The 27763-nt window shown below is 50.7% G+C and overlaps 11 protein-coding genes across 13 annotated transcripts; 6 read left to right on the top strand and 5 right to left on the bottom strand.

The window, feature by feature from the left end:
- Positions 1-3671: 3671 nt before the first annotated feature.
- Positions 3672-6075, bottom strand: PV06_02390. Of its 3 annotated transcripts, XM_016403063.1 has the most exons (6): positions 5869-6075; positions 5790-5809; positions 5196-5708; positions 5017-5151; positions 4039-4964; positions 3672-3984 (listed from the first exon to the last, which is right to left on the bottom strand). In XM_016403063.1, exons 1-5 carry the CDS (start codon positions 5906-5908, stop codon positions 4203-4205), a joined length of 1470 nt encoding a protein of 489 aa, XP_016266960.1. In that variant the 5' UTR covers positions 5909-6075; the 3' UTR covers positions 3672-3984; positions 4039-4202. The 3 variants fall into 3 exon arrangements, with proteins under 3 accessions (XP_016266960.1, XP_016266962.1, XP_016266961.1); XM_016403065.1 differs by having other exon boundaries at positions 5196-5809; XM_016403064.1 differs by having other exon boundaries at positions 5196-6075.
- A 445-nt stretch (positions 6076-6520) lies between these two features.
- PV06_02389 (uncharacterized protein) lies at positions 6521-7610 on the bottom strand. The gene has a single exon (XM_016403062.1). It carries the CDS (start codon positions 7538-7540, stop codon positions 6572-6574), a length of 969 nt encoding a protein of 322 aa, XP_016266959.1. The 5' UTR covers positions 7541-7610; the 3' UTR covers positions 6521-6571.
- A 1653-nt stretch (positions 7611-9263) lies between these two features.
- Positions 9264-10418, top strand: PV06_02388 (uncharacterized protein; the record flags this gene model as incomplete). The annotated part of the gene is made up of 1 exon (XM_016403061.1): positions 9264-10418. The coding sequence occupies one exon, from the start codon at positions 9264-9266 to the stop codon at positions 10416-10418; it is 1155 nt and encodes a 384-aa protein (XP_016266958.1).
- On the bottom strand, positions 9622-11946 carry PV06_02387 (uncharacterized protein; the record flags this gene model as incomplete). The annotated part of the gene is made up of 2 exons (XM_016403060.1): positions 9622-11597; positions 11660-11946. 2 exons carry the CDS (start codon positions 11944-11946, stop codon positions 10433-10435), a joined length of 1452 nt encoding a protein of 483 aa, XP_016266957.1. The 3' UTR covers positions 9622-10432.
- A 249-nt stretch (positions 11947-12195) lies between these two features.
- Positions 12196-13331, top strand: PV06_02386 (uncharacterized protein). Its single transcript, XM_016403059.1, has one exon. The coding sequence runs from the start codon at positions 12243-12245 to the stop codon at positions 13245-13247; it is 1005 nt and encodes a 334-aa protein (XP_016266956.1). The 5' UTR covers positions 12196-12242; the 3' UTR covers positions 13248-13331.
- Positions 13332-13568: 237 nt separating this feature from the next.
- PV06_02385 (uncharacterized protein) lies at positions 13569-16551 on the top strand. Its single transcript, XM_016403058.1, has one exon. It carries the CDS (start codon positions 13811-13813, stop codon positions 16322-16324), a length of 2514 nt encoding a protein of 837 aa, XP_016266955.1. The 5' UTR covers positions 13569-13810; the 3' UTR covers positions 16325-16551.
- A 1779-nt stretch (positions 16552-18330) lies between these two features.
- On the top strand, positions 18331-20058 carry PV06_02384 (uncharacterized protein; the record flags this gene model as incomplete). The annotated part of the gene is made up of 5 exons (XM_016403057.1): positions 18331-18590; positions 18639-18916; positions 18967-19126; positions 19209-19500; positions 19572-20058. Exons 1-5 carry the CDS (start codon positions 18419-18421, stop codon positions 20056-20058), a joined length of 1389 nt encoding a protein of 462 aa, XP_016266954.1. The 5' UTR covers positions 18331-18418.
- A 928-nt stretch (positions 20059-20986) lies between these two features.
- On the top strand, positions 20987-22349 carry PV06_02383 (uncharacterized protein; the record flags this gene model as incomplete). The annotated part of the gene is made up of 1 exon (XM_016403056.1): positions 20987-22349. One exon carries the CDS (start codon positions 20987-20989, stop codon positions 22292-22294), a length of 1308 nt encoding a protein of 435 aa, XP_016266953.1. The 3' UTR covers positions 22295-22349.
- A 453-nt stretch (positions 22350-22802) lies between these two features.
- PV06_02381 (uncharacterized protein) lies at positions 22803-25134 on the top strand. Its single transcript, XM_016403054.1, has one exon. The coding sequence runs from the start codon at positions 22953-22955 to the stop codon at positions 24135-24137; it is 1185 nt and encodes a 394-aa protein (XP_016266951.1). The 5' UTR covers positions 22803-22952; the 3' UTR covers positions 24138-25134.
- On the bottom strand, positions 24226-24788 carry PV06_02382 (uncharacterized protein; the record flags this gene model as incomplete). Its single annotated transcript, XM_016403055.1, has 2 exons — positions 24226-24390; positions 24507-24788. The coding sequence occupies 2 exons, from the start codon at positions 24786-24788 to the stop codon at positions 24226-24228; spliced, it is 447 nt and encodes a 148-aa protein (XP_016266952.1).
- Positions 25135-25471: 337 nt separating the features above from the next.
- PV06_02380 (uncharacterized protein) lies at positions 25472-27703 on the bottom strand. The gene has a single exon (XM_016403053.1). The coding sequence runs from the start codon at positions 27151-27153 to the stop codon at positions 25948-25950; it is 1206 nt and encodes a 401-aa protein (XP_016266950.1). The 5' UTR covers positions 27154-27703; the 3' UTR covers positions 25472-25947.
- Positions 27704-27763: the final 60 nt, after the last annotated feature.

Raw genomic sequence — 27763 nt, 5'->3', positions numbered from 1 at the left:
GCATTACTGCAACTCGTGCTGTATCAGGCCCACGAGAGGTCCTAGATCCTAATCGGTCGGTCGGTCGGTCAATTGATCGGCGGACCTCCCATGGAAAGGAATTGGCTTGGGTTGGGTATATGTTGATGATCTGTTTTAGGTAATTACCTCGAGATATATCAAGCATGTGCTGTCATCATAAAAAACGAGACATTCCCTCCTCTGGAACAGAGACAAAAACAGTGATCGCGGTCACGGATCCCTACCACAGTCACAACCTGGAACTTACCAAAGACTGAACGAAAAAGGCCATGGCTTCATACTTACTCCAAGGTGGATTCGCAGTGGGGGTTGCATATTTCCTTCTCAAATTCTTCTTTCTGGGGTGGTCACGGAAAAGCACGACGACCACCCGACCTCTACCTCCTGGACCAAGACCAAAACCATTGATTGGAAACCTACAGGACCTTCCACCGGCGGGTGTGGAAGAATGGATACATTGGGCCAAACACAAGGACCTATACGGGCCCATCAGCTCCGTGACGGTCATGGGCCAGACGATCGTCATACTGAACGACGCCCAGGTGGCGATTGAACTTCTCGAAAAGAGGTCCATCATTTACTCGTCACGCCCGAGACTCGTGTTCGCGTTCGAAATGTGCGGCTGGCTCAACTTCTTGTCCAGTCAACCGTACGGCGAGAGGTTCCGGGCCTACCGCAAGCACGTCCACGGCCTGATGGGGTCGAGCCAGCTCCTGGACAAGTTTGGACGACTCCAAGAGCAGGAAGTCGGCCGCTGTCTTTTGCGGACCTTGCAGAGACCCCAAAACTTTGTCGACCACATCCGCACCGAGGCCGGGGCCATCATCCTGAAGATCGCGTACGGCTACACCATCGAACCACACCGGGCCGATCCTCTGGTGACGCTGGCCGACGAGGCCCTCGAGCAGTTTTCCCAGGCCACCGTGCCGGGGAGGTGGCTCGTAGACGTCGTGCCCGCCCTGAAACACATCCCCCAATGGTTCCCCGGGGCCGGGTTCAAGCGGACGGCGAGAGAATGGGACCATACTCTCCAACGGGTCGTCGAGGGACCGTACGACTTCGTCCGGCACCAGATCTCGAGCGGGGACGCACCGACTTCGTACCTGGGTGACTTTCTCAAGGACGAGACACTCGGCCTCAAACAACGAGTCGAGGTCAAGTACACTTCGGCCTCGTTGTACACGGGTGGTGCCGACACGACCGTGGCGTCGCTTTCGGTGTTCTGTCTGGCCATGACCTTGTACCCTCGAGTCCAAAAGAGGGCCCAGGAAGAGATCGACCGGGTGATCGGGGACCACAGACTGCCGACTTTCAGTGACCGTGCCGACCTGCCGTACGTCGAAGCCTTGCTCAAGGAGACCCTGAGGTGGCACCCGATCGGACCCATGTGCGTCCCTCACGCTTCGACCCAAGACGACGAATTCGGAGGGTATCACATCCCCAAGGGATCCATCCTCATGCCCAATATTTGGCTGTTCACGCACGACCCGGACGTCCATCGCGATCCGATGCGTTTCGATCCCGACCGGTTTCTGGACACTGACGGACGTGCCCCCGAACAAGATCCAAACAGGTACGTGTTCGGGTTCGGTCGAAGAATCTGTCCAGGCCGGGTCTTGGCCGATCAATCCATGTGGCTTACCGTGGCACAAATGTTGGCCGTGTTTGATATTACCAGGCCCGGTGGTGCTGATGCGAGTGGTGACGATGCCAATGTCAACCCCAAATTTCTAGGAGGGATCATCAGTCATCCGGAGCCGTTTGAAGCCACGTTTGAACCTCGAGACGGTCAACGTGAAAAGTTGATACGACAGATTGAAGTGAGGTATCCTTGGGAAAAGAGTGACGCTGATTATTTCGAGAACTCTTTGAAACGATGATCTCGCAGGTTTGAGCCTAAAAGGTGGTGAGGTGGGTCCTTCATTGGACATGCGAAGATGTTGTTAAGTTTCTAGAAAGAAGAGATCTTCCTCAAGGATGATATGTGAAGCCGAGGGTCATTCTTTGTGAGAAGTATCTATAGAAGGTATCTACTGCATTCCTTGCCCCCCAAATTACGAACACTAGTATTCGTAAAAGTAGCGATATCGGTTCTTTGTTGTCTCTATAATAAGAGTCAGTGAAATCGGCCGGCCACTTGCCGCTCCCTTTTCCATCTTGTCAAGTACTCGGGTAACTGAGTTGGAGAAATCGTTCAACTTCATTTTCATCGAGCGCATCTGTTGGGGTAGAACAGGATAAGATCTCTATTGAAATCCATCACCCAGATCCAGTCCATGATCTCGAGATGTAGGCATCTAAAGGTACATAATTCCCAGGCAGGATTTCCAGTCTTTCCCACCTGCCTCCCCCCTTTCGTCGTCAACCATGTCTTCTCCTACGAGTACCCTCTTCAGCCCCATGACGATTGGTGGGTCTTGCCACCTCAGTCATCGCATGGTCATGGCACCATTGACTCGACTTCGAGCCGGAGAAGACAACATTCCTTTACCCATGGTGACGGAGTATTACTCCCAAAGGGCTTCGGTACCAGGGACTTTACTCATCGCCGAGGCCACGTCCATTTCACTCGCAGCCGCGGGAAGGGACGTCAACGCTCCCGGGATCTGGACACGAGCACAACTCGAGGGTTGGAAGGCCGTCACGAACGCTGTCCACTCTCGAGGTTCGTTTATTTACTTGCAGTTGTGGCACGTTGGTCGGTCGGCTCGAAAAGCCGCCTCCGAGGCCAAAGGGATAGACATTGTCAGTAGTTCCGACGTTCCCATAGTGGATCCGACCGACCCCAACGCGGTGATCCCTCGACCGATGACCCAAGACGAGATCGAGCAGTGTATACGAGATTTTGGCACCGCGGCGAAACACGCGATCGAGGCCGGGTTTGACGGAGTCGAGATCCACGCAGCAAACGGTTACCTCATCGATCAGTTTTTACAGGACGTGAGCAACAAACGAACAGACGAGTGGGGAGGAAACGTCGAGAACAGAGCGAGGTTCTGTTTGCGTGTCGTACAGGAAGTGGTGGAGGCCATCGGTGGCGAGAGGACAGGGATAAGGTTGTCACCGTTCAGCCCTTTCGCCGGGATGGGTATGAAGGACCCTCGCCCTCAATTTGGACACGTGGTGAGGCAACTCGACAAGTTTGGTTTGGCATACTTGCATCTCATAGAACCCAGAGTCAGTGGGAATCAAGACGTCGACGAGACCACAGAAAAGATGCAGACTGAAGCAGTCCCAAAAAGTCTAGCTTTTGCGATTGACGAGTGGAACAAGGATACGCCGATATTGCTCGCGGGTGGATTTGACACCAACAGGGCCAAAAGGGCGGTTGAGTGCGACTATAAAGATCGAAAAGTGGCAATCGTCTTTGGGAGGTATTGGATCTCGAATCCGGATTTGCCGTACCGACTCAAAAATGGGCTCGAGTTGACACCCTACAATCGTGCCACGTTTTATACCGTCAAGCAGGAGCACGGGTACATTGACTACCCTTTCTACGAGGGGAACCCTTATCCTGGAAGACGAGAAGTTGCTACTGTGTCCTGACCTGATCTGGACTTATTACAAGTTTAGATTGTGGCACAGGAGATAAAGTAACGACTTTGCACTGAGGAATTTCAGATCAGACATATAGATATATAGGGAAGGGAGTGTTTGGCTTGGTGGAATATTGAAGCTCATTTTGACGTTAGTAGAAAATATATAAGTACAACATTGAAGATAGCGACACAGCGGTATGCGGCAATGTAACTTTCATGGTTCAAAGATGCACGGTCTTTGGCATCCTTCCCCAAGATCATCAGACATCAAGCATCGAATGACCATGAAATCTGTATGGAGACGATTTGCATCGGGCGACACTAGACACTGTGAGATATCCCAGGCATTAGGGACCTGGGAAGAGGTATCATCCGAGAACAGGGTTGGAGCGCCGCTTGCAGATTCGAGGGAGGATATCATACTCTGGAATATGTTAGCTCGTGAAAATGTGAAGACATACGGGCGATAATCATTCACCTTGATTCTCCAGAATTCGCATACTTGATCGATCTTGTTCTTTTTCCAATGTGATCAAGCCTGTGGTCTTGCTGAATTGAACATTGAGCTCATGCGTAGCCGAGTACCACTTTTCAGTAATCATCATGAACGTCCATAACACCTCAGCCAAAATTTCAGTCTTGTCATAAAGCCCCTTTGATTCCGAATCGATATGCAATATCCCAAAGGGCGTTTCTTGCTTGATCGGAATGATGCTGACGTGTATATCGACCATTGACAACAGTCTTCAATCCGACGATACTCAAAGAGGCCCGAGATGCCTTTGGAAGACTAGCTGATGGGTTTTGTCCGCCGCCCTCTTCGACTTGACCAAGAATCCATGGAATACTTGTACATATGTCCTCGTTCATTGTGTCAATTATCGAGAGTGACTGGGTCTTCAGCTCTTCCAGCTCCTCATCGAAAAGATTTATCATATCGGAATCCCCGGTATCTAGAATCATGTCGTAAGACGCAACCATTGTTGTATGTAAGGATATCCTAGTGACACGATAGGCATGCCACATACTCATGATCCACGAGTCGTGGTACACCAGCGCTTTGCGGAAGGTTTCATTCCATTTCGATTTTGGATTGGCTTCGCGGGCAGGTATTGTCGTATAGTACCAAATAGGATCTAGACCCTGGATGGCCAACTGCACCTGCTTTTCGAGTTTTCTGACATTCTCCAAAAGTGGCAGAAGAGCACTGATGTCTTTCGTCGAATCATCGCTATTCATCCACATGTGCATCTGAGTGAGAAGGGCTGCAGAGATGGGCCACAGCATCCCCATGCGAGCGAAAAGATCGGAAGCGGCAGCTTGTGAAGCTTCACCTGAGACAGCTTCTCCCCCTCCTCCTGCTGCTGCCGGTGACGCAAGAAGTTTCTTATTGTTCTCCAGATGCTACACCAACGTCGTTTAGCGTGGATAGAGACCAGTAAGAGGGTTGACTTACCATTAGTGCAAAGAAGTGTCGAGTCAGGGATAGTGTATGGGCACTATGAACACCAGTTCTGGCTCGGAGTTCAAGCAGTTTGTACATGCCGAGTGCATGTGCACCAATCTGCATTCTCAAATCGCCGTTTATGTGCTACCATTGTCAGTCACGCTCAAGCTAAATAAAGGGCAACTCACCCCAAATAAGCACAAAAGTAATATGGCGGCAAACGTTGTGTCGCTGGTAGCAGTCTCTGGGCTTTTCAACTCTTCATTCGTTGATCGCAATGCTTGTCCATATAAGTTCAGGGCTGCATAACGGAGAGTCTCATGATCCTGCCGATTAGCCAGCGCAAGGTACGAACATCCTCGAAATGCAATGTCCAAGGCTGAGGATGGCTCTGCGTGCGAGAGAAGTTCCGGTAGGAACTCAAACCAACCAACATTTTGACCGGTTTCGGGAGCGACCACAAACTGATCCATGAAGAAGGACGTAGACTTGCTGTCCAGGGGCGGCTCTAAGAACAAAGTGGTCGGGCTTGTCATTCTTGGAGATTCCGTGATGGACGAGTTTGTGTCGGACTTGGACGAAGATGGACTGTGAAGCTTGTAGTTCTCCTTTTTCAATGCTGCCCTTGATCGCCGTTGATAACCCAAGCAAAGGAAGCCACCACGTTGACACCGGGCGCAAAATGGTCTCTCTTCTGAGCACTACCTCATGTTAGTAGCGAATCAGGGCTATGATGTCGCGAAGCCATGTTGGTTCCAACAAAAGAAATGTCCAAAGTGTACCTTGACCTTTCGCGCTCGACCTGACGATGGTATTAGCATGGTCAGTTCTATATAGTTAGATCAGCTGTCGACCACCTACATGTGTCGCAACCTCGAGAGGGACCACCCTCGTAAACCATTGTCGAGTCAAATCAAGGCGAAACCACTCGCCACTGCAGGTATGGCAAGATTAAGATGGAACAGGGCAGCCAAGGCCTATGGCCAGTGTTTCTCTAAGGCTGGACGATATTGTGAATGATTTTCTCTTGGTAGAAGTGACAAAGGCAGGATATTCAGATGTCTCCAGTCGCAAGGGAAATGTCACACTAACCTTAACATCATGGGGGGCATCAAAGACGGTTCTCGTATAAGCCACACAGAGTATGTCAGGCTCACCGAGGCATCCATTACAACGGCTCGTGTCCTCGGATGGATTCCGTCCGGCTTGGAGCCACCGATAAGCGAATCATGGCGAGAGGATGACGAAAAGGCTACGCCATAAATAGTGCACGGGACGGATGATAGGGCTGTGTCGATAGAGGCTTTTTCCTACAGAACAGACTCTTGTCCACGAAAGAGTAAGATCGAGGTGTATGACAAATAATGCAAGAGGAAAGCACCATACACGAAACGAGATTGACCATCGTACCTCCTCTCAGTCTGGCGCTAAAATATTTTACCTGGTGCCTTAGAGCGACGACGAGATACGAAGTACCATCAGCACTACGAGCAGAGGCCTGGAAGATGGTATTGAAATAGATTGTCATATGTCCAGAACAAACCAAGGTACCATCGTCAAGCTGTCAATCATCGTCTTCCTCGTCGTCGCTTCCAGGGAAATCTAGAGCAACCTTCCGTTTTGGCGGCGCTGGAGGCAGGTCACCACCTTGTCTCTTCACCTGTTGCGGCATCGACGCTTGACCTGATCCATGAGCTTGTTCTGTTTGGCCTGAAGGCCCAGGTAACGTCCGTTTCGCCAACTCTGGACTCGACCATCCCATTCCCTCTTCCGCTGCGGTGTTCTCGACCGGCTCAACCACCGCCTCCGCAATATCTTCACTTTCTCGCACGAGCCTTTCAACCTCACGGTCCAGCGCGTCTTCAACATTTGCACCCGCGGTCGCCTGTTTCTCCTGGTATAGCTGTAGTTGCCCCAATGCGCCCACACGCAGCAAGTTGGCATCCGGGAAGGCCATGCCCATCTGCGCCCTCGTCTGTGCGACCGTGTTGTTGATGCGCTCCACTTCAGCCTCTGTCTCTGCCGTTGCATTCTCTTCTCCGTCAGCAGCACCATTGACTGCCTCGCGCTTTGCAGCAACTTTCCGTCTCACAGCTTCTGCCTCGGCCTCGCGTGCAGCTGCGGCATTGTGTTTACCTATCCTCGCGGCAAACGCCAGGAGTGTGTGGTAATCTATTTCTGTGATATTATTTTGTGCGTCATCATCATCATCCTCCTCCTCCTCGTCCGAGTCGTCGAGTATCGTTGGATGTATCTGAAGAATCTCGTCTCTGAATGCAACACTGCGACGGATCGTGTCTTGGAGTTGTGTCTGTAGATCTTCAACCTCGACCCGGAGGTTCAAGAGGCGCGCGTAGTTTTGTTGATGCTTCCGCAGGAGGGTGAGGGCAGAGGATAGATTATCGTCGTCGGTCACCAGATCTTTTGCCAGTTGGGGCGCATTGGCGAATGTGTTGGTCTGGGTGATATTTGCTACAAGAGCGTTAAGATGGTTTTCGAGGGAGCTGAGGGGGTCGAGGGCGACTGAATCCATGCTGATAACACTCCCAATCTACTTTAGAGCACGCGCGACAATAGCGACAGTCTGGACGAGCGTTTCAATTGATGGGGATCAACAACATCAAAGAGGCGAAGATTGTATGCTACAAGCGGAGAAACGAGATAATCCGGGGAAGGCTTGGCGGGCTTCACAAGTATCACTGGAGCCAAAGGCTTGAGGACGACTTCTACTTTGATCCTCATTCTGATTCTCAAGATCCTCAGCGCTATATTCTCAGGATCAACAAACCCCTGCCAGAACTAAACCACAATCGAGCTCCTATTAGCCTATGATGGCTGCCCATGGCAAGGAGACCCCCAAGTCGAGCTTATCCTCCATGCTACTAGCTGCATCTCCTTTCCTGCTTGGAGATGGCCGAACATCAAGGAGGGAAGGAGACGCAGCCAAACAAACGTCGAGGGTATTCGCTTATATGGTTTCGCCAATGATAATCTCAGGTGTGATGGGGCTGAGTCTCTTCTCACAGATGTGAATTATGCCACGCCAGGCACCCACCCTTCGAGGCTCACTACACAACCATACCTTGGCTGTTAGCGAATATTGACAGTGTCATATAAAGAATCAAGCTCCCACGCTTGAAATTTTAGCCACTGCTCTTAGGGTAGGTCATTGACATTCTTGCCAATATGTGCCACCAGATCATTGAAAGATATATCAAATGCCACTGCCTCTATTCCGTGCATGCCGTGGACCGGTGTTCGAAGCATGGACAGCGCGGCCATTCTACCATTGAAAGGGTTGTGTTGGTGGGATATATTTGCCCGAATCACGATAAAGCCTACAGTGGCTTGCGCGTGGTTGGATTGTCAAAAGATACGAACGGAAAGAGCGATAATAACATGACTTCTGAGGCACAGCATTTCGAACGGCTCAACCAGTTGGACCTAGACACCGAACTGCCACCTCATCTCCGACATATGGAATCTAGAGAAAAGGAATTTTCTTATTTCGAACAACCAGAAAAGAAGCCCAAGAAGACGAGAAATCATATTCAAGATCCTGCAGCGTAAATCCCTACATGGTATTCCGGAATAGAGGAGCTACTTGGACTGACCGTTCCGATAGCGTAAACTTCTCCCGCGAGATACCTGTGAAAGTTCCCACCACTGTATCATCGATTGAATGTACTTCCTGCGCAAGAGCTAAGACGAAATGTGAAGGAGGTGTCAGTTGCCCTTGATCCCCTAGGCACAGAAGATGCTTGCAGGCAATCGTGTAATGGTGAAAACACGATATTTCGCGCGGATCGCTTTCCGGCTCTATAGCTAACGTATGAACGAATAGTCCCCAAGGATGCCATGCTGGCGATGTCTGATGAGAAGGACCATTTTCGAACCACAAACCGTTGGCCGATTTGAATATCGACGGGTAGGGCGAGCCCTCTTCGCAGTCCCAATAGGCGAGACAGGCCTTGAAACGAGCAGCATGATAGTGACAAAGAGGCTGGGATCTGCATCAGCCTGTGACCACTGTAGGTCAAAGAAGGTACGTAATGCTTCGCCGAGGTGATCAAGGCCCCCATTCGAGCTGAGATCAACAGATCGTTTGCGAAGGATACGATTTGTCACGGGACGGACGCTGTCTGAATTGTACACAGCTCGGCAAGCAATGCCGGTCTGGCATGGAGCCGTTCCACCAAGTCCTTGTGTCGCCAGATGATTCTCCAAGACCTGCATCTGATCAGCTTCCTCTGACCATGGAGTCGCCAAGCTCGAAGACCGACGACTGGCTGAGTGGTGTAGGCACAAGAGAGTCTCTCGATACAGTCATGGTCAACCGAGACGGGATCATGCCTGAAAGCGACTTCCCAAATTTCAACGAAGCATTTCTGAGTTCTGAGGGTGAAGACTCCTTCGTCCAGGATTCAGCATCCCCACTGATTGAGGATCTCAGTGAAAATAGCTGGGACAGCATAGTGTCGGAACTTGTGTACGATCTAGTCCAAGAATTCGTAACAGACGCAAAAGCGCATCTCACATGCCGGCCGCAAGGATCCGACCAGTCATCGTCCCACTCAGGAGCGACCGCGCTCAACACCTTGACAGGCTACGAAGCCTCAAGCGCCACGAGCTACAGTTCATGCTCTCTATCAAGGACTAAATCACGCCAGATTGAGGACGAGGACCCTGAGGACAAGAAGAGAGGCCCGAAAAGAATGCGTTGTGATGAGAATGATCCAGGGGTTGCTTCGACAGAAAAGCTTCTGGCCTGTCCATACGCCAAGAATGATCCTTTCAGATATTCTGAACGCAACACCAATCCAACAGAAATGGTCTACCATAAATGCGCTAGTAAAATTCTTACGAATATCCCTCGATTGAAACAGCACCTTTATCGTGTCCACAAGAGGCCCGACCACTACTGCTCATCGTGTTTCCAAGAATTTGACAGCGAGCAGAACCGCTCACATCACGAGCGTGAAAGGTCCTGTCTGATCGTTGATTGTCCCTTTGAGGAAAAGATGGACCCGGACCAGTGTAAAGCCGTCAAGAGACGTAAGGTTGGAGAGAATTGCGCTGAAGCGTGGTTTTCAATTTTCAAGACACTGTTTCCAGGGGCGCGACTTCCTGATGACCCATATGTGGAATGCACCGAGACTCTGCTGGCGGGCCGAATTGTGAGTGAGTTCACTGCATTTGCCGAGCAGGAGGCGCCCACGAGGCTGGCCGAGAGAATGGCAATCCCTCTTTTTGGCGCCGGATACGAGTTGGAACTCCAATGGAGACTGAACCAGGTTCTCGAGGAGTCGCTACCCCTCGTATTGTCGGAGCTGCGCCAACAGTTTTCAATTCTCAATAAAGCTCAAGCTGGCACGACAGTTCGGCCGAGGATTGCTGATTCCGAGCGATGAGATACACTCCCGTCTCAGGCTTTGCGAAAATAATTTCCGAGCGTGTTCTTTTGTGGGCTCTTTTCTAGTGGTTTGAGCTTCTTGGGCCTCGGCTCCTCGTCTCCATCTTTCTTCTCAGGCTTCTCGCCTATCTTGAGAAGTTGCATTAATTCCTCAAATGCTGCAACAGGCACGACGCCTCCACTGGCTTCTTTGTGGCCTCTTGCAAAGCTTTCGCCAAGTCGTTCTCTAAGACCATCCGTTGAGAGGTCTGCTGCGGCTTTGAGACTTTCAATGATATTGACTGGCGGATCCCGAGATCTGGCACTGCGAGCAATACGACAGGAGAAATTGACCATGTTCAACAGGTATCCAAAATTTGCACAAATTACTATTTCCAGGGTTTTTGAATTGAGGTACCCAGCCCATCGCGTAGCGATGACCGGGTGCACTTGAGCCGGTGTGTTGATCCGTAGAACTGCAATACGGCCGTCGGAACTGAATTTTGGCGGTGTATGGGTATTGAGCTCGACCTCTTCATTAATTTCGGCACGAGCACTCTGGAGCCGACCATTGCTCAGAAGATCTTTCGGATCCGTCGAATTGAGCAAGGCTGTCCATGCGGTGATGACATCGTATTTCGAGGTGCGGCGAGGAGCGTTCACAAGAGAGACGGCGTCATTGATGGACTTCTTGGTGTGAACCTTGAAAGTCTCCTTCATGTCGGGAAATGGTGGTAACCACTTCAGGGTATTGCCCAAATCGCCGTGTGTTCCAATACAGGCAAGATATGCGCAAGCAGATTCGATGTCGTCTGAAAGTGTCTTGCATATCTCGTATATGAGAAGGGAGGTTGTCGACACGGGCGGATAATGACATGCAGAGACCACCTCGGCGCCTTCGGGGAAATGATCGCTTAGATGATGATCGATTATGAGAGACTTTGTCGCCGAGGAGTCGACGACCGGAGGTCCTGCCACCGATCCTTGGTCTAGGACAAAAATGTAAGCTGGGTCTTTGGCCGCCATGGCTTCTCTCTCGGATTGGACGTGGATGTTTGATCCTTTCTGGACTAGATGTACGTCGATCAGAGACTCGTCGAGGCCCAGTATCGTCAGAGTACGATAGAGGGTGACTCCAGACGATAGGCCGTCGGCATCTTTGTCGGGCACGATCAAGGTCTTTTTGCCACTTGCCGCACTGTGATCATTAGCCTGTAAAAATCTCGTAGGATCCCAAGGTGTCGAAGGAGAGAGTAGTACCATTCTCTGATGAGTGCCCTGGCCTTCTCCATGGCTTCTGCTGGTGCAGGCCATATAGCCTTGCCAGTCTCATCTCGCTTGGGCTCAACGTCGCAATAGTCTGGAAGTTTGGGGCGAGGTTTGGCAGGACTGGCTCGCTTCATGCTTCTTGTGCCATTGGCCTTTCGCAATTGGGCTGAGAAGCTGGAAGGCGAAGGCAAGATAGGAGCAGTGTCTGTCACTCCACAGGTGACGATTCTGTAGGACCTTAGAATAGCCGTATTGAACAGCGTTAGAATTCGTAGCATAGAGTGTGAAGATATCGACACGAAACAAAGATCCCTGGAAGCCTGGGGAACAATGGTAGGGGAATCATGACGTCTGGTCGAAAATACTATGCTGTCAGACCAGTGCCTTTCGTCAAATTTGCTCTATGTCCCTCGAAACTTTCGGTCTGTCGCAATCATTTCAAGCCAGAGCCTCCACGATGATGCCTACAGGCGAGGATGGTTGTGTTCATGCACTTCAGACTACTCTTGTAATCTGGTAAATTATGCCTTCTACGGACCATTTTGATGTCTTCGGCGTGACATGCTGTCTCTGAATGGCGACTAGGAAATCATCATTGATACTATTTTTATTTTGGTTTGCAGCAAATTGTTGCGCATCTGCGATATCGTCACGACGATCGGTCATTCGCACATATGCTGCTCTAGGAGATTCTTACGCCGCCGGGGCTGGGGCGGGCCATCTGATATTCACGCCGGGCTGGGGCTACGGTTGCGGCCACTGGTCGGATGCATATCCTATTCAGATTGCGAATGATTCAAGATTGGGCGTCGATCAGTTCAGAAACCTCGCGTGCGGTGGTGCCACCAGCAGCACGGTGCTGCATGACCAAGTACCGCACATTGCCGATTCCGACATTGTGAGTATCACGGTCAGCGGTAACGAAGTGGAATTCTTCGTGGTGCTCAACGAGTGCGTGTATCACTGGTGGACATCTTCGAGCTGCGAGGCCAAGCTCGTCGAGGCCAGAAGGCGCATTGAATCCCATGTGCTATGGGACAACTTTCAAGCACTGGTTCGAGGCACTCTCGACAGAATGAAACCTAGAGCATTGTTGTTGTTGACGGGGTATGCGAGGTTCTTCAACGCAGAAACCAATATTTGTGATCATGTCACCTTCAGTCGAACGAGGCCGCTGGATTACCTTATCAAGGAGAAGAGAAGAGCTTTGAATCAACTAGTCGATATGCTGAACGATGTTATCCGGGCGACCGCGGAAGCTTATGGGGCTGTGTACGTCGATATAGATACTGCGTACGAGGGTCATCGATTCTGTGAGGACGGTGTTCAAGAGCCGGATCTGGGAAGAGATGAGACGTGGTTCTTCAATCTTCCTCCGACTGAGACCGACGAGGTTTTGATGCAGCAGGCCTTGCAAATTGGCATCTGGAATCAACACGGAAGCAGTAGCGGAGTGTCAAACAGCGACTTTCTTAACGTTGAGAGATGGAGGGTTTTTCATCCTACGAGCCTTGGACACAGAGGCATCGCTGAAGTGTTGGTAGACGAGGTCGTTGCGCGCACGGCGACGAGTGTTTGATCTAGCCTTACTGATGAGAACGTAAAAGAAGGTTGTAGCTAGTACTACTCCCTTTGATATCACGGAAGGGGTTGCAATCTCTCATTTCCACAGTATACTGAGTCTAGCCCAGGGATGATGTTCACGGTTAAAGTGAACAATCAATGTCAAAAATGTCAGGAAGAGAAGCCAGCTTCAAAGGGGAAAATGGCCAATGACGTACATTTGAAGGGACGTTGTTTGATTGGCTGAATGCCCGACGCGTCGACACGCGACAAGGCGAGAGTTTTGGTAGCATTCGTTCATTACTCGTATTATTTGCCAGGACTATGTACCGTAGAACTTCCCATACACCAGGACCACACACTCATAGAAGACTACGGTTACGAGACAACTGCCAACAAATACCCAAGAAATTGTCGACGCTCACAAAGTCGCCAAAGGTCAACATCGCTTTACACTGTCGCGAAAATAACCAACACAACATGCGCCATTAGCCCTCCACGTTCCAGAGACTTCAATGCGATGCCCACGCCTCAAGCCGACATACAAATTGCAGTCTCGTTTGTTGGCGCAGGTCAATCATGTACCTACCACGTGAACTGATTTCTCAGCTTTACACGAACCTTGTCCGCTCTCATCATCCTCTCTCCCCTCCAGCCCTCCTCCTCGTGGCACTGGAACCGGACGCATTATGTGCTTGTCGGATCCTTACTTCGCTGTTCAAGCGCGACTACATACCTCACAAGATTCAGCCAGTCTCAGGATATGCAGATCTGGCAAGAGCTGGGGAGGACCTCATACGGCCTATGAAGACGACAGAGGGCGGCAGCGGCGGTGTGGTCATCTGTCTCGGAGTGGGAGGTCTAGTAGACCTGGGAAGCCTGCTTGGCTTGGAGGATGAAAACTCCTCTGAAGCAATGTGTGGTGTTGAGGTCTGGGTCTTGGATGCGAGACGCCCGTGGAACCTCTCAAACGTGTTTGGTGGGCTTCCCGTGGACACACAAACTGCCGAGACAGACATAGCCACGAGGAGGACACCAGGCGTCGACAAAGGCTGTATTCAAAAATCATACAGGCCAGGGAAAGGCGGGATAATTGTCTTTGACGATGGAGACATTGTCGCCGAACTCGGCGCCGAAAGAGAGGCATACTGCACGCTGTCCTCTATGCCGGACGTGGACGAAGACGAGAGTGATGACGAAGATTCCGAAGACGGAGATGAAGATAACCAAGATACTTCCTCTTCCAAGAAAAGGAAATCTTGGTCTGATCGAGACAATGAGGGCGAGGAAAGTGAAATGGACGAAGAGAGGCCACGCCAGAGACGAAGAAGTAATTCAGGGTCCTCTATTGCCTCCACTCCCCGGAGCAGGAGTCCTTCCTCTTCTCAATTGACTTCACCAGTCTCGAAACCTCAATCACCAAGGTTGCAGACAGCAAAACAACTCCGCAAACGATTACGAAAACTCCGAGAGAAGCACGAGCGAGTGCTTCAAGAGTACAACAGCCTGGGTACGTCGTATTCCGAGCCCATTGCCACAATGGCATATTCTTTGGCCACAGACCTGGGCCGAGAAGACAACGATCTTCTTTGGCTTGCCATCATCGGCGTCACGTCTTTGGAACTCTATGGCCACACCTCAACTGGTCTGGGGACTTCGGTCTCTCCCATGAACACACACGAACATCACAGGTCCTGGCGGTCCACACGATCTTCCCAGACGTATGCTTTGCTCCGTGACGAAGTCCGCCGTCTCAATCCTCCCCCGGCAGACCAGTCACCTACGATATCACCGACTGCTGGTGGCACGAGCTCACCTAGCGACACGTCTATTCGCCTAACACCAGACCCCCGATTCCTACTATTGCGACACTGGTCCTTGTATGACAGCATGCTCCATTCTCCTTACCTCGCATCACGGCTTCACGTCTGGAACGAGTCCGGCGTCAAGTACCTACACAAGCTGCTCGCCAAAATGGGAGTCAGCCTCACTCAGTGCAAACAAACATACACACATATGGACATGGACCTGAAGAAGACGTTGCGTGAACGCCTGCTGAAGTACGCTGGCGTGTATGGGCTTGATGACCTTGTTCCATCTGGATCTGGTCGCGCCTCATATGAGCAAGAGGGGTGGGGATTCATCCGCTCATGGGGCTGGAAAGCCCAACTCTCGGCAGTGGACGTGGGTGTTATCCTCGGCGCTATACTCGATGTTGGTACAAGCCATGCCCCAGCCCCGTCGGCTTCAGCGCCTCAGAATGGTTCATCGCAACGGACGAATACAGCAGACGATGTGCCCGATCGATCCGAGGCGTTGTTACCGCGGTTCTTTGCGGCATACGATGCACTCGCACCCAACCATCCCAGCCATCTCTTGACTGCAATTCCGATAGCGCAGCATCTTTTGAGGTCTATTCTGCGAACCGGCTCGTCGCTGATGGTCAAGCACCAGATCCGCCATCTGCGTGCATTCAGGATGGGCGTGGTCAAAGATGGACCTGACCTTGCCCTGTTCGCAAATAGTCCTGGTGCGCTGGTAAAGTTGGCGCTGTGGGTTGGTGAGGCCGTTGCTGTCAAAGAGAAGGATAAGAAGGGTAGTGAGGCCCCAACACCATTGGTTCTTGCGGCCCTAGACGAAGTCCGCGGCACGTATGTTGTTGTCGGTACGGGAGGGGGCATCGGAGGCTCTGAGGATCTTGAAGCCCGCAAAGAGAAGGCTGAGCGGAAAGTTAAACGCGAGGAAGCAAAGGAGGCAAAGAGGAAAATTAGAGAGGAGAAAAGGGCGGCGAGGAAGGCAGCGAGGGAGCTGAACGGGGATGACGTCGACGACGAAGATGCGGATAGCGATAGCAGTGAGGAAGAAGATGAGAGTGAAGATGAGAGCGACGAGGAGGATGAGGAAGAATTGGCAAGACGCAAGAAACGAGGCTACGGACACAATCGATTCGGCATTGCGTTTCAAGAGGTGGTGGAGGAGACGAATGCAAGGGTCAAGATTGATAGTTTTGACCATTGTATCGTCGAAGTCAAGAAAGAGGATCTAGGCGGCTTCTTGGAAGGGTTGAGTCTGAAGGCCGTCGTGGGAAGATGATGACATGAACACGAAGTAGGGAAGGAAAGTCTGAGTGTCGACCGTGATGTCTATTTTCTTGGATATGTTTGCGATCGCTTTTTGCCTGGACTTTCACTGAAAAAAGGGAGCATGGGAGTATATTTCGCTTTTGCGAAGTGCATTGAACCCGAAAGCCTGCATTATTTTTGAGCCCCGTTCTACTGCTCTATTTGTTTTGCCGCATTGGTGGCATCGCGAGATAAGACTGGAAAATCGAGAGATCTGAAAATAATGTGTTGCTTGTTCGTTCGTTAGGAAGTGCCGCAGAAATTGTGCCTGGACCTTACCTTCCTTTCACCTTTAGCAGAGGGTTGCTGTGCGCATCTATCACTGATCTACTACTCGGGGCTTCCTTTCTTGTTGCGGAGGATGGCCTCCGTCCGTGTGAAAGGTATGTGACCGACACGATAGTGTGATGCAGCTGATTAGGGAGATCAACCCGGGCTGGTAGCGCTTGAGAAACTTGATACTCAAACTTGCTGACCCAAGTGTGACCTGGCCGCTCCTTACCACAACAGTGGGCTTCCGCCCCAATTCAAAATATCAAAGTCCTCAATAAAGATGTATGTCCGTCAGTCGTAAGCAAGGCTGAGGCGTCGTTCGTCGTCGAAGTAGAGATCCATACAAACGGAGGCATCGACCGAAAAGGGAAGAACGTCCGAACTGAGAGTATCCAAAAAAAAAATCCAAGGATGCATCCGAACAATGCGACTGCTCCGTAAGGCTGCTACTCATGCAGTACGAAGTATCCGCATCTATATCGACGTCAATGTAACCTTGTCGTCGACATTTATATGTGACTTTCTCCTTTGGCGACCTCTACTTGTATCTTTCCTATGCGTATGCGATCACAGGAACAATACAACACAACCCAGTCAACACTGGTATCTGCCGTAGGGAAAATGTTTTGCGCCTACGGAGTGCCAGCCTGCAAAGAAACCGTTCTGCACGGAGGATCTTCTCCTTCTGTAATGCAGTCCGAAGCTCGAGATCGTCATGAAAACTGTCCAGATCTTGCTTCAAGGCCGGTAACAAAGTCGAACAAACCACATGGGCACAGAGTCACTAACGTAGGTAAGTATTGGGGGCCATTCATTCCCATCGGGCACACACTAAAGGACTGAAATCCTTAGTCGCTTGCTGCCGGCTCGAGGGACGCAAGAATTGGAACTAGTCACCACCAGGGAGTTGTGCCTGTGAGTGCGCGAGAAAAGCAAAGTGTTTCTAGTCGACTGTTTTGGTCTGGGGGCGCACAAAATCACTATCGTTGTTTTCCTGAAGGATCTCCCTCGACCAAGCAGCCGAAAGAAACGACACATTGCTCCACTGGCCAAGTGATTTACCTTGCTTGACAATCTCAATTCCTAAGGACAAGACGATGGTCACTCTCGAAGTTTCACGACGGAGTAATAAAATCACACAAAGGAGAATGGCCGATGTGATTATTGACGCAAATTTTGTTGAATTTCCCTTCCACGCGAGGTAAGGCGTCCCAGAAACGAAGCGCCACCAACAAGTCTGGCGCGGCGAACACGGGAAGCATCCATACCCCATGTGGACGGCCCTTGCATACTCAACGCCTTCTCGTACAAATAGCCAGGAACCTGAAACACCTAGTTATATCCTGGCTATATTTCCACCAGGGGCAAGCTCTTCTTGCAGCCACGACTCGAGCAAAAGTCGTTCCCTATCGTTCGCCAACCGGATCTGGTCAAGCTCTGCATGGATTTTCGTCAAAGAAGATGATTCTCTGCTCTGGCCCGTCATCTTCAAACATGAGCCCAAGCCTTGAATCCTTTCGAGTCTCCTTAAGCGAGCCCACCATTCCTTCCCTAGTCCAGGATACCTGGCAGTGGATGGCACTAGCAGTCGAGAGTGTCTCCTGAAGACCGCGTTGCACTCCAAGCCATGGATTCTTTTTCGACTTGTACGGAGTTCGGCTGGGGCAGGCGTGCAGTGAACTCCATTTCATAAGGCAGGTTTGGATCCTCATTCGAGCCCGCTCGTCTGTGTTATTCTTCTTACTCAGATGACCATGTCTCTGGGCCTCTTCGAGCTCTGCGAGCGGTCAAAATGTTGTCGCTTCTGCTCGTCTTTGTCGTCGCGGCGTTGATTGTTGGCTCCTTCGGCGCTGATCAGGACATCATTACCATCCTCAACCAACAATCGGGGATTTCGACTTTCATAGGCCTCCTCCAGGGTTATCCAAAACTGATTGATACGTTAAATGCAGGGACATTCAGCGGTAAGACATGCCTCCAGGTCGTCAGGAAAATGTACTGACACTAGGAAGTTCTGGTACCAAACGACGAAGCGATAGCAACATTCTCGGACGCAAATCCGGATCTCGTCAAGCAAGAAGATGTTTTGCTCGCATTGTTGCAATATCATTGCGTCAATGGCACTCATCCTTCGGCTGGGTTCGGACTAGAACCTACATTCGCGCCAACTCTGCTCAGCAATTCAAGTTATGCCAACGTGACAGGGGGACAAGTGGTGGATATAACGTCGCAAAATGGGAAGCCAACCATTCTGTCGGGCGTCAAGGCTGCGTCAGAGGTGGTCGAGGCTGTGAGTTGTGATCGCGAAGGCCGGAAGCTCTGGGTTGCTGACTGAGTTAGGATATATTTTACATTGGTGGACTCATCCACATCATCGACTCGGTCCTGACTATTCCCATTTCTCTACCCGCCACGATAACGAAGGCCGGGCTGACTGATCTCATTGCCCTCTTGAACAAGGGAGGATACTTGACCCCCAACTCACCAGCTGTCACTATTGGTGAGTACCAGCCTTCCAAAGATTTGCGCGATTTACTCTGCCGCTTAACAACACTGAATGCTGACTGAGGTTTTTCTCCTAGTAAATACCCTTTCTGACCTGACAGTATGGGGTCCGAATGATCCACGATTTGGCGCCTCGTTCACCGGCTGGGATGGTCTATCTGATTCCGACAAACTTTCCATTTTCGAATATAGCATTACTCAGGGACAGGTCATCTATTCATCGGATTTCAAGAACAACTCTCGCTTCCAAACCTTGGACAAACTATCCCTGACGATGACGAACATAAGTGGAGGTTATTTTGTCGACACCTCCGAGATCACAACGACCGACTACCTCGTTTCGAACGGCGTTTTACAGATTCTCGACAGGTAGGTGGTTGTCACGCAAATGTCTGAGTTTCCCACGACGGAAAAAGTGCTGATGATGTATGATGTGATAGTCCATTGAACCCCAACACCACCGGACAGCGACCGGCGTCTCTACCGTCCGTTTCGAGTGGTGGGTCAAAGGGCCTGAGTGCCGCTGCGGGCGCAGGTATCGGCATTGCCATCGGAGCCGTCGTCCTCGGTGGTACCCTGGTGATAGCGCTCTATATCCGCACCAAACGTCGTCGACAAGGTCAGATGGGCGGTCGCAGCAGACTTGACGGCGAGTCCCGGGAACGCGTCGTATACCACGCCCAGTCTGGTGATCCGAGAGAACCTCCACCCACGTACGAGTTGGACACGAAGTCAATAACAGGAGGGACCGAGAGAGGTTTCGGTCCCGGCGGAGGTGGAGGCGGTACCACGACACACATCTTTGAAGTTCACCATCCACCCAAGCCGCCCTCGCCTCTGGAGATTGACGGAACGGAGAGAAGCCGGATCAGTATAACTATACAAGGCAGTCCTCCGAGGCACTTGGGCTTTCAAGCGAGATATTGACGAAATGATTTTCCATGATTCGATTTTCTTGGTCGTTGTGGCCGTAAATGGGGTTTCCCGACAGAACGGGGAGGCCGAGATAAAATTCTCCAGTTTCTTTTTCTTTTTGTGTCTTTATGGGAAAACCAACGACACTTCAATCGACAGCCGAGATGTTGGTTTCAATGTCGATGTACGAACATGTATCCCAGGCTATGACCACTTTTCAATGTCCGTTTGGCGTTGGCAGGAAAGGAAAAAAGTTGACGGGGGTTAACTTCTGCTTCACCGGGAGGATCTTACTGTACAAATACCTCTTCTGTATGTGGCAAATTCATGGATAGACCATCAAGTGACCCGACCGACATGTGATTCGGACGGCCCAAAGACATATACGTATGATACAGCTTCTTCACCTGGAGCTCTGACTGTGATAAGACTGCTTTGGCGCGGAAGACCAACATGCGCATGAGATCTCAGCCCCGCGCGCCAAGTCCAGAAAAGGCTGAGCTCCTTGCTAATAACAGTTTCCCTTTCCTCAGTATTCACTGGGTGCTCAGAGTCGACATGCTGGGCCTGAGAATTGCTCCTATTTGCAGAGTTGTACTGGGTTGTAGCCCAGAAAGAAAAGGATTTTTGGACAGGAGAGGCCGAAGAAGTCCAAACAATCAGACGAAGCACGAGCACAACAAACCTGGCTCGTGCCAACAGGATGTTGTATGTTGAACTGTGAATGACATCTACCTCGGACTTGGGAATTCAACTCGACTCACCTCAGGCATGAATGTTCACCATAACCACCACCATAACTACCTATGAGTGGTGCCTGGGTATTACGTCTTGGCGATCTCGTGAATTCACCCTACCACCGGGTCATCATCTTCATCTCATTACTGGCGTGACTCTCAAGCTTCCAAGTACCATCACCGGGTGACCTAACTTCGTCAATATGGACAACCTATCATCAGAGACGGAAAGACAAGACTTGGCAAGAGACGGAATTTCGTCCACCGGCAAAAGAAATCTGACACTCATCGATATGCCGCCAGAGATACTCTCACGGATCTGCGAGTTCCTCCTCCCTGACCGATTCCTTGACCGAGCTCGAAAGTTGGAACACCAATTCGAGACAGTCGAGGGCGAATTTGGCTGGAGCGAGAGCCTCCCGAGGTGTTATTATTCCCTCCGAAAACCCTTTCGCGACAGTGACCTTGATCTTGACTACGATCCATCTTACGATCGTGTCCCTGATCTTGACCACAGGTTACGGCATTCTGATGAGAACTCGACAAGGTGGGTGAAATACGTCCGCAGCAAATACATTCAGCGGTCATGCATGGTTAACGACATGGCCAACTTTGCAAGAACCTGCAAGTGGGTATCGAATGCGGCTCGGGACATTGTCCGAACTCACCACTTTTTGCTCACCATTGCCCATGAGGAGGTTGCGTTTGAGGGAGTCCGCTGTTCTGAGCCATATTCGTTATGGACGAGCGTCTTCATCTCGAGGCGGTATATCACCGTGAATGATGACGAAGATGAAGAGCGCATCATCTTCGAGATCCCGAAGGCCCAACTTCCTCGTAATGCCGCCTTCAAAAATCTAACCAACATGGTCTCGAAGATCAACCATCTCACCATCACCATTGATCTGGATCTATCGGTCTTTTGCACATTATTTAAAAATCTCCATCGCTGGGCGTGGGCATCCACAGACGGTACCCGAAGTCCGAAGTCAAAGTTGTATTGTCAGAATATTGGCGACTTCTTATGCGCCAACTCCAAGAGGCTGATCAACTTCTCATCTTTGCAAATCATAATTAAAATCAGCCTCAAAGAACTGATGGAAATAATAAACTTGTTCGCTGAGCGCAATGCTCCGACCTATGATCCGCCGTTCCGCGACCTGGGCCGGTTTACCCTTACTGGCGGCAGAACCAAAGCGATCTCAGGCAACATCTTTCCAGCCATCCAAGACATTACAAATCCTATCATAGGTCCTTTGATGCGTATGAATATGAAGCTGATGATAGATGGAAGCCACGAAAGCAACAAGTGGAATAGAACAGAGACGATGATAGACAAACTGGGCTCAACGCTTTCGATCGAGTTCGGCGGATTCGAGGCGTTTTGTGCGATGTTGCAGAGCGAGCTTTTGGGAGAGAGTACACCCAAGGCACAGAATGACATCGACAGCGATGCAAGACTGTGTCAGATGGGCCTTCCCACCTCGGCCAGATCACCACTGAGCAAGTGATCAATCAGATAGACAGCGATGAGACGAAAAATGAGACGAACAAACCCCAACACGCCTCCGTTTGCATACGGAGGCAGCAGGGTGTATCGTGCAGGGAATGGATTCAGTTGAACAAGGCTCTCTGACATGAGTGACGCGACGTTGAAACTCATGTTGATCAGGGGGAAAGTGCTGCTGACGATTCTGTGTGGCCCCGTACTGATCTGTCTCCCATGCTACTCGGAGGACGGAAGCTCACACAAGGCAGACGGAAATATTGTTAGCATGGGACAGGTGCAGGAATTCAGATCAAGACGGAATAGCTAAGCTGTAGCATAAGCAAGCAACAATCAGGAATCAACAACTCCTCAGTTAACGCTCAGTGATCTAAGAGCTGGCAGACCTGCTTCAGTGACATGGTTGGTTTCTATGATCCACCCAACTACTTGTCGGAGATACTTTGTTCCGTGGACTTGAACACCGCGCTGCGCGTATTCCATAAATGTGTAGACAATATTGACGCTGACCAATTCTCAATACTACGAAAATGATTCCAGCAATGCCCTGAGATGGATTTATACACAAACAACCTGTCTGTCTTCTTGCCCTGTCCTTCGTAGAAAGAACCGTCAAGTCGTTCAATTTTCTTCCCTTGTTTTCTTTTTTGCTTTTAGCAAGCATGCACATCCTTCACTCTCTATCGGCGTTCCTGGCCCTGGCTTCATTGGCCTGCGCCGCCCACACGTCCAACTGGGCAGTGTTGGTCTCGACGTCTCGGTTCTGGTTCAATTACCGTCATCTGGCGAACACTCTGTCTCTCTACCGCACCGTCAAACGACTCGGAATCCCCGATTCTCAAATCCTCCTTCTCCTTCCCGATGACATGGCCTGCAACCCCCGCAACGCCTTCTCGGGCACCGTGTACTCGAACGCCGACCGACGGATGGACCTCTACGGCGAGAACGTCGAGGTGGACTACCGTGGCTACGAGGTCACGGTGGAAAACTTCATCCGCCTCCTGACGGATCGGTGGGAAGAAGGCGTCCCGGCGAGCAAGAGACTACAGACGGACGAAGGAAGCAACATCCTCATCTACATGACCGGCCACGGCGGCAGCGAGTTCCTCAAGTTTCAGGACAGCGAGGAGATTTCGAGCTGGGACCTGGCGGATGCGTTCTCGCAGATGAGGGAGAAGAAGAGGTACAACGAGATGCTCTTCATGATCGACACGTGCCAGGCCAACACGTTATACCGACAGTTTTACGCCCCCGGGGTCATCGCCACGGGGTCTTCCGAGGAAGACGAGAGTTCGTACTCGCATCACGCCGACAACGACGTGGGTGTCGCGGTGATTGACCGTTGGACGTACTACGTTTTGGAATTCCTCGAGACACAAGTGACGGGTCCGACGTCCGACAAGACGCTCGGTGATCTCTTTGACAGCTACGATATCGGAAAGATCCACTCGAACCCGGGAGTGAGATGGGACTTGTTCCCTGGTGGTGAACAAGCGGGGAGAAGCCGGAGGGTGGTTGATTTCTTCGGCAACGTTCAGAGTGTCGAGGTTCAAGGAAACAAGACGGGTCTGGATTCGCTCAAAGAGGACCTTGAGGGCTTGAAACGTCTGGTTCACGAATACGAGACCTTCGCAACGGCGCAAGAAAGCAACCAGACCGAAATGTCAGATGTCATGCAACGAAGAACTCGGGAGGCGACCTCGAGCAAGAAACTACCCAAGATGCAACAACAAAGTATTGGAAAATTGAAGCTGTCGGAAAATGCGCAATGGACTCGGAAAGTAGGGGGCGCCACCGTTCTTTCTGGACTGGCGGCATTGTGGTATTTTGCGCCAAAGCTGATGTGAAGTTGCAGATACATTTTACTATCTGCAAACCTTGGTGATTTCCAACTCGGCACAATGCGGGATGATGAAAACCGCAGAACGCCTTCGTTCACAAGTATGGAACAGGCTTGTTCTTCTCCGTCCACTCCTTCTCGGCGTCTGAGAAAGACGTAGGTGGATCCATGCCTTGCACACGCCATAAATCGCGCGGAGTTTCATAAATGTGCAACTCCCAATCCAGTTCGTTGCGGTCGATGATGGAGGTTTTCAGAGTCTATTTGACAGGGGGAAAAAGAAAGTCAATCATCAGCAATCGGGAACTAACTGTCGACAAATCACGACGGCGGGTAATTGTCGAGATCTGAGACGCGCGAGCAGCATAGAGCTTACATCATTGATCATGTCCATCCAGGCTCTTCTTCGCTTCTGTCCTTCCTCGGTGTCTGGCGAAGCCATGGTCCTGGCGATTTGTTCGACGACGATCCTGACAAAGTTGGACTTCGGCTCGCCACCTACAAAGGTGGCTTTCTCGTCGACGTCTATGAAGATGACGTTGACGTAGAACGCGGGCAGACCACGAGACATGTACAGGTCCGTGACCTTTTGGGCGAGGGTACGACGTTGGTCGAGTGTGAATGTTTGAGGGTGGGAAAAGATTCTCCAGAGAGGCATTTTGATCTGTCTTGGGAGAGATGTCGGTTTTACCTTGCGAGAGTGTTGGTGTCAAGTGGTTGGGCGAACTTGGATAGGTGACAGAGATTGAGATGGGCAAAATATGCTTTGGGCGTTGGTTGAGGTCGGAAGGGAAGGACTTGTGGCTTTAAATACTACGAGGAGGTAGTCATCACCTGGGCTGGACACTGTGGTTTTGCCTCTAATGAGTACTCGTACGTATAGTAGACATTTCGCCTTTGGGATGAGATCAGATCAGAGGAATCAAAGGGTCAGATATGACAGGCACTACGGCGATACGTTGTATGCAAGGGTCCAGTGGTTTGTCTTACTACGGAGTTACTGGTAACAATGGTTCTTGTGTAGTAGGAAGTCCACAATACTCCATGCTCCATCCTCCGTATCCCGTACTATTTTTCTGTTTGGATGTCGTTGCGAGACTGGTGACCAATCACTTTGTTAGTTTCTTCCAAGTCGTCACGGCAGCACTTTAGTTGGAGGAGTAGTAAATAGTAATCCCAGTGACTTTACCGTGATTGTATCGCTTTTGTCGACTCCGTACAGAGTGTGATTGATTACTCAACATTCTCGGTCTTGGAGATTTCAATGTCCTTTTTTGTTTGCCCCAGTACGGATTACAGCGAAAGGATGATTTGCACGTCTCGACCACCAATGATGGCCTCCACACGTCATGTAAGCTCCCATGTCCTCGAGGAGAATCCCCTTTTTTGAATGATTAGTCGAGTCCTTTTGTTATGTCCTAGTCCGGATCCTTTTGGAAAACGTATCTCCTAGTTCTTTGCATCATCCCCTACCGAGTGTGAGACAAGTCGGCAGAGTGGACTGAGTGAGTGCGGTCTTTCCTGAAACTCGTCGCACCCCGAGGAACACAAAAATCAAATACCTGATATGGCTACCTCACCTTGCCCCAAAAATATGCCATGTTAGATTCATTACAATCCGGGCGAGGTGACCTTTTTCCTCTTTCGGTAGATATGTACCAGAATGGAGAAAGAGGTTTTATTCTGTACTAGTCGAGGCCTCCTTTTCTATGGAGTACACATCGACATCATCATGGTCAAACCGACCCAACAAGACCTACGGGTGAGGGGTTTCGACGGTGTGTGTGTAAAAATGACGATCGATGAGACTTGGTTCATCACTTCTTCCTACCTAAGTCGTCACTCGTCACACCACCTAGGTGTTTATAGTTTTGTGGTGTTGTGATGTGTGTGCTCGATACCCAAGTTGGGGCGACACATTTTGTACAAGCACATTCGAAGCCCCAGATCCTCTGGAGTTTCTCTCTTCGTTCCACGGTCGACATGTCCCTCTCATCCCCCCCCAGATAACTTATGCACAATTCGTCCCCGGGTTTGACGCTACGGGACGTGGAGAATCTCCAGGTCCTTCCCGCCCGAGATTTCTTCAGGTTCGGTTCACAACTGTGATTCCAATAACTCGCTTCCGGCCACACACCGAACCCGAAACATTCACTGCCTACGGCCATTGTCGTGCGTCCGGCGTCGGCGTCGGCTTCGGCACCTCCTCCTCCTCCTCCTCCCTCATCCAACGATCGAAGACCAAACGAATTGTGCGTGGTACGTGATTGAATGGTCCTCAGGAGGGACTGTTGGACGTGCGGAAGGACCTGTTCAGGAACGGTGGCGAGTAAAACCAGGTAAGCTTCGACGTGAAAACCGAGATCTTCGGTGTTGATGTAAGGTCGAGGGTCGACTGCGAGGTCGGCGGTTGATGATTCCAAAATGCCGTCTCGACCGAGAACTTGAGTGACGGCGTCGAGCAAGAACCATAGAGTATCCGGGTCGGGATGTAGGGATTGTCGCACCTGTCTCAGAGTCTTGAGTTGTGCCTTGGTTTTTGGGTTTGACGTTGATGATCGAGCGGCTCGAATCAGGTTGGCTTTCTCCTCCGCCTCTGTCCATGCTTTCTCGATCTCTTCGACGGAAGGTTTGTTGAAGTCTACAATCTCAGAATCCCACAACTTTTGTTTGTTGCGCCGGACAAGAAATTCCTGGACTTGTTCACGTGCGACGAGAGCCGAAGGAGGTGTAGACGTCGACCATAGTTCTCGACATGACTCGCCGCAGAACACGACATTACGAGAATTGTCGCGGATCTTCCACAAAACCCCACGGTCGTAGGCGAAACATTGCGCGCAAACTTCCTTGGCGTAGGGTTTGTATATCGTGCTCGCCGCTATGAGACACGTCTCGAGTAAGGTCGTGTCGGGTGGGATGTCGGTCAAGGCGAAAACTCCACGGCCTGATGTTTTGGTGTTGCGGACTTCGAAATAGTCCGACAATGGACGTGCATTTTGACCAACAGGTCCGGGTCGGGACATGGCATTATGTCGACTTGAACTTTCTTTCTTTGTTCTTGTCCTACATTTGACAAACGATGGTCGAACCCCCAGTCAGGGATTTGGAGGAAAATATTCTCTTCTTTGCGGAATGGAATGGCTTGGCGTTGATTGGCTCGTATTCCTGGACAACGTGAACCTACCACGGTATAGAACCTCGACGTCAAAGTGATGGTATTTATTGTTGGTTCAAAACCATTCAACCTCCTTGATACAAAGGACCCAAAAGGAACCGAACAAAGTGTTGGGAAATATCTAGACATCGGGATTTCACCAGGAGAAAGACAAGGCTACGAGGCTGCAGGGCGCGCCTCAGTCTTGACGTCATGAATATTTGTCCCCCGCGTCGCAGCCTCGTCGAGCATCCAGCATATTACAGTAGATCGTCATTTCAGACAAGAATCAATTGAGAAGAACAATTCAGGAAGATTCCAGAAGCACTCTCGAGATACAGGGGGGTCAAGTACATATGTAACATATGTAACCTGTACAACAATGTACCACATTCGACCAGGTAGAAACAAAACATGGGAATCAAAAGGCGGGCGGAATTGGACTCTTGGACTCCTCCTCGTCTTGTCATTGCATCATG

The sequence above is a fragment of the Exophiala oligosperma genome (assembly GCF_000835515.1).
Source record: "Exophiala oligosperma strain CBS 72588 unplaced genomic scaffold supercont1.2, whole genome shotgun sequence".
Lineage (NCBI taxonomy): Eukaryota > Fungi > Ascomycota > Eurotiomycetes > Chaetothyriales > Herpotrichiellaceae > Exophiala > Exophiala oligosperma.
The sequence above is the reverse complement of the archived record's forward strand: the minus strand, read 5'-3'. Positions and strand labels throughout refer to the sequence as shown.

What these genes read in the sequence shown, in the direction of transcription:
- PV06_02390 (XM_016403063.1), bottom strand. Translation starts at nt 5,908, where the DNA reads ATGGTTTACGAGGGTGGTCCCTCTCGAGGTTGCGACACAT. An exon ending in TACTTTTGTGCTTATTTGGG is followed by an intron (nt 5,152 to 5,195) that starts GTGAGTTGCCCT and finishes TGACAATGGTAG; the next exon opens with CACATAAACGGCGATTTGAG. An exon ending in GACACTTCTTTGCACTAATG is followed by an intron (nt 4,965 to 5,016) that starts GTAAGTCAACCC and finishes ACGTTGGTGTAG; the next exon opens with CATCTGGAGAACAATAAGAA.
- PV06_02389 (XM_016403062.1), bottom strand. Translation starts at nt 7,540, where the DNA reads ATGGATTCAGTCGCCCTCGACCCCCTCAGCTCCCTCGAAAACCATCTT.
- PV06_02386 (XM_016403059.1), top strand. Translation starts at nt 12,243, where the DNA reads ATGGCGACTAGGAAATCATCATTGATACTATTTTTATTTTGGTTTGCA.
- PV06_02385 (XM_016403058.1), top strand. Translation starts at nt 13,811, where the DNA reads ATGTACCTACCACGTGAACTGATTTCTCAGCTTTACACGAACCTTGTC.
- PV06_02381 (XM_016403054.1), top strand. Translation starts at nt 22,953, where the DNA reads ATGCACATCCTTCACTCTCTATCGGCGTTCCTGGCCCTGGCTTCATTG.
- PV06_02380 (XM_016403053.1), bottom strand. Translation starts at nt 27,153, where the DNA reads ATGTCCCGACCCGGACCTGTTGGTCAAAATGCACGTCCATTGTCGGAC.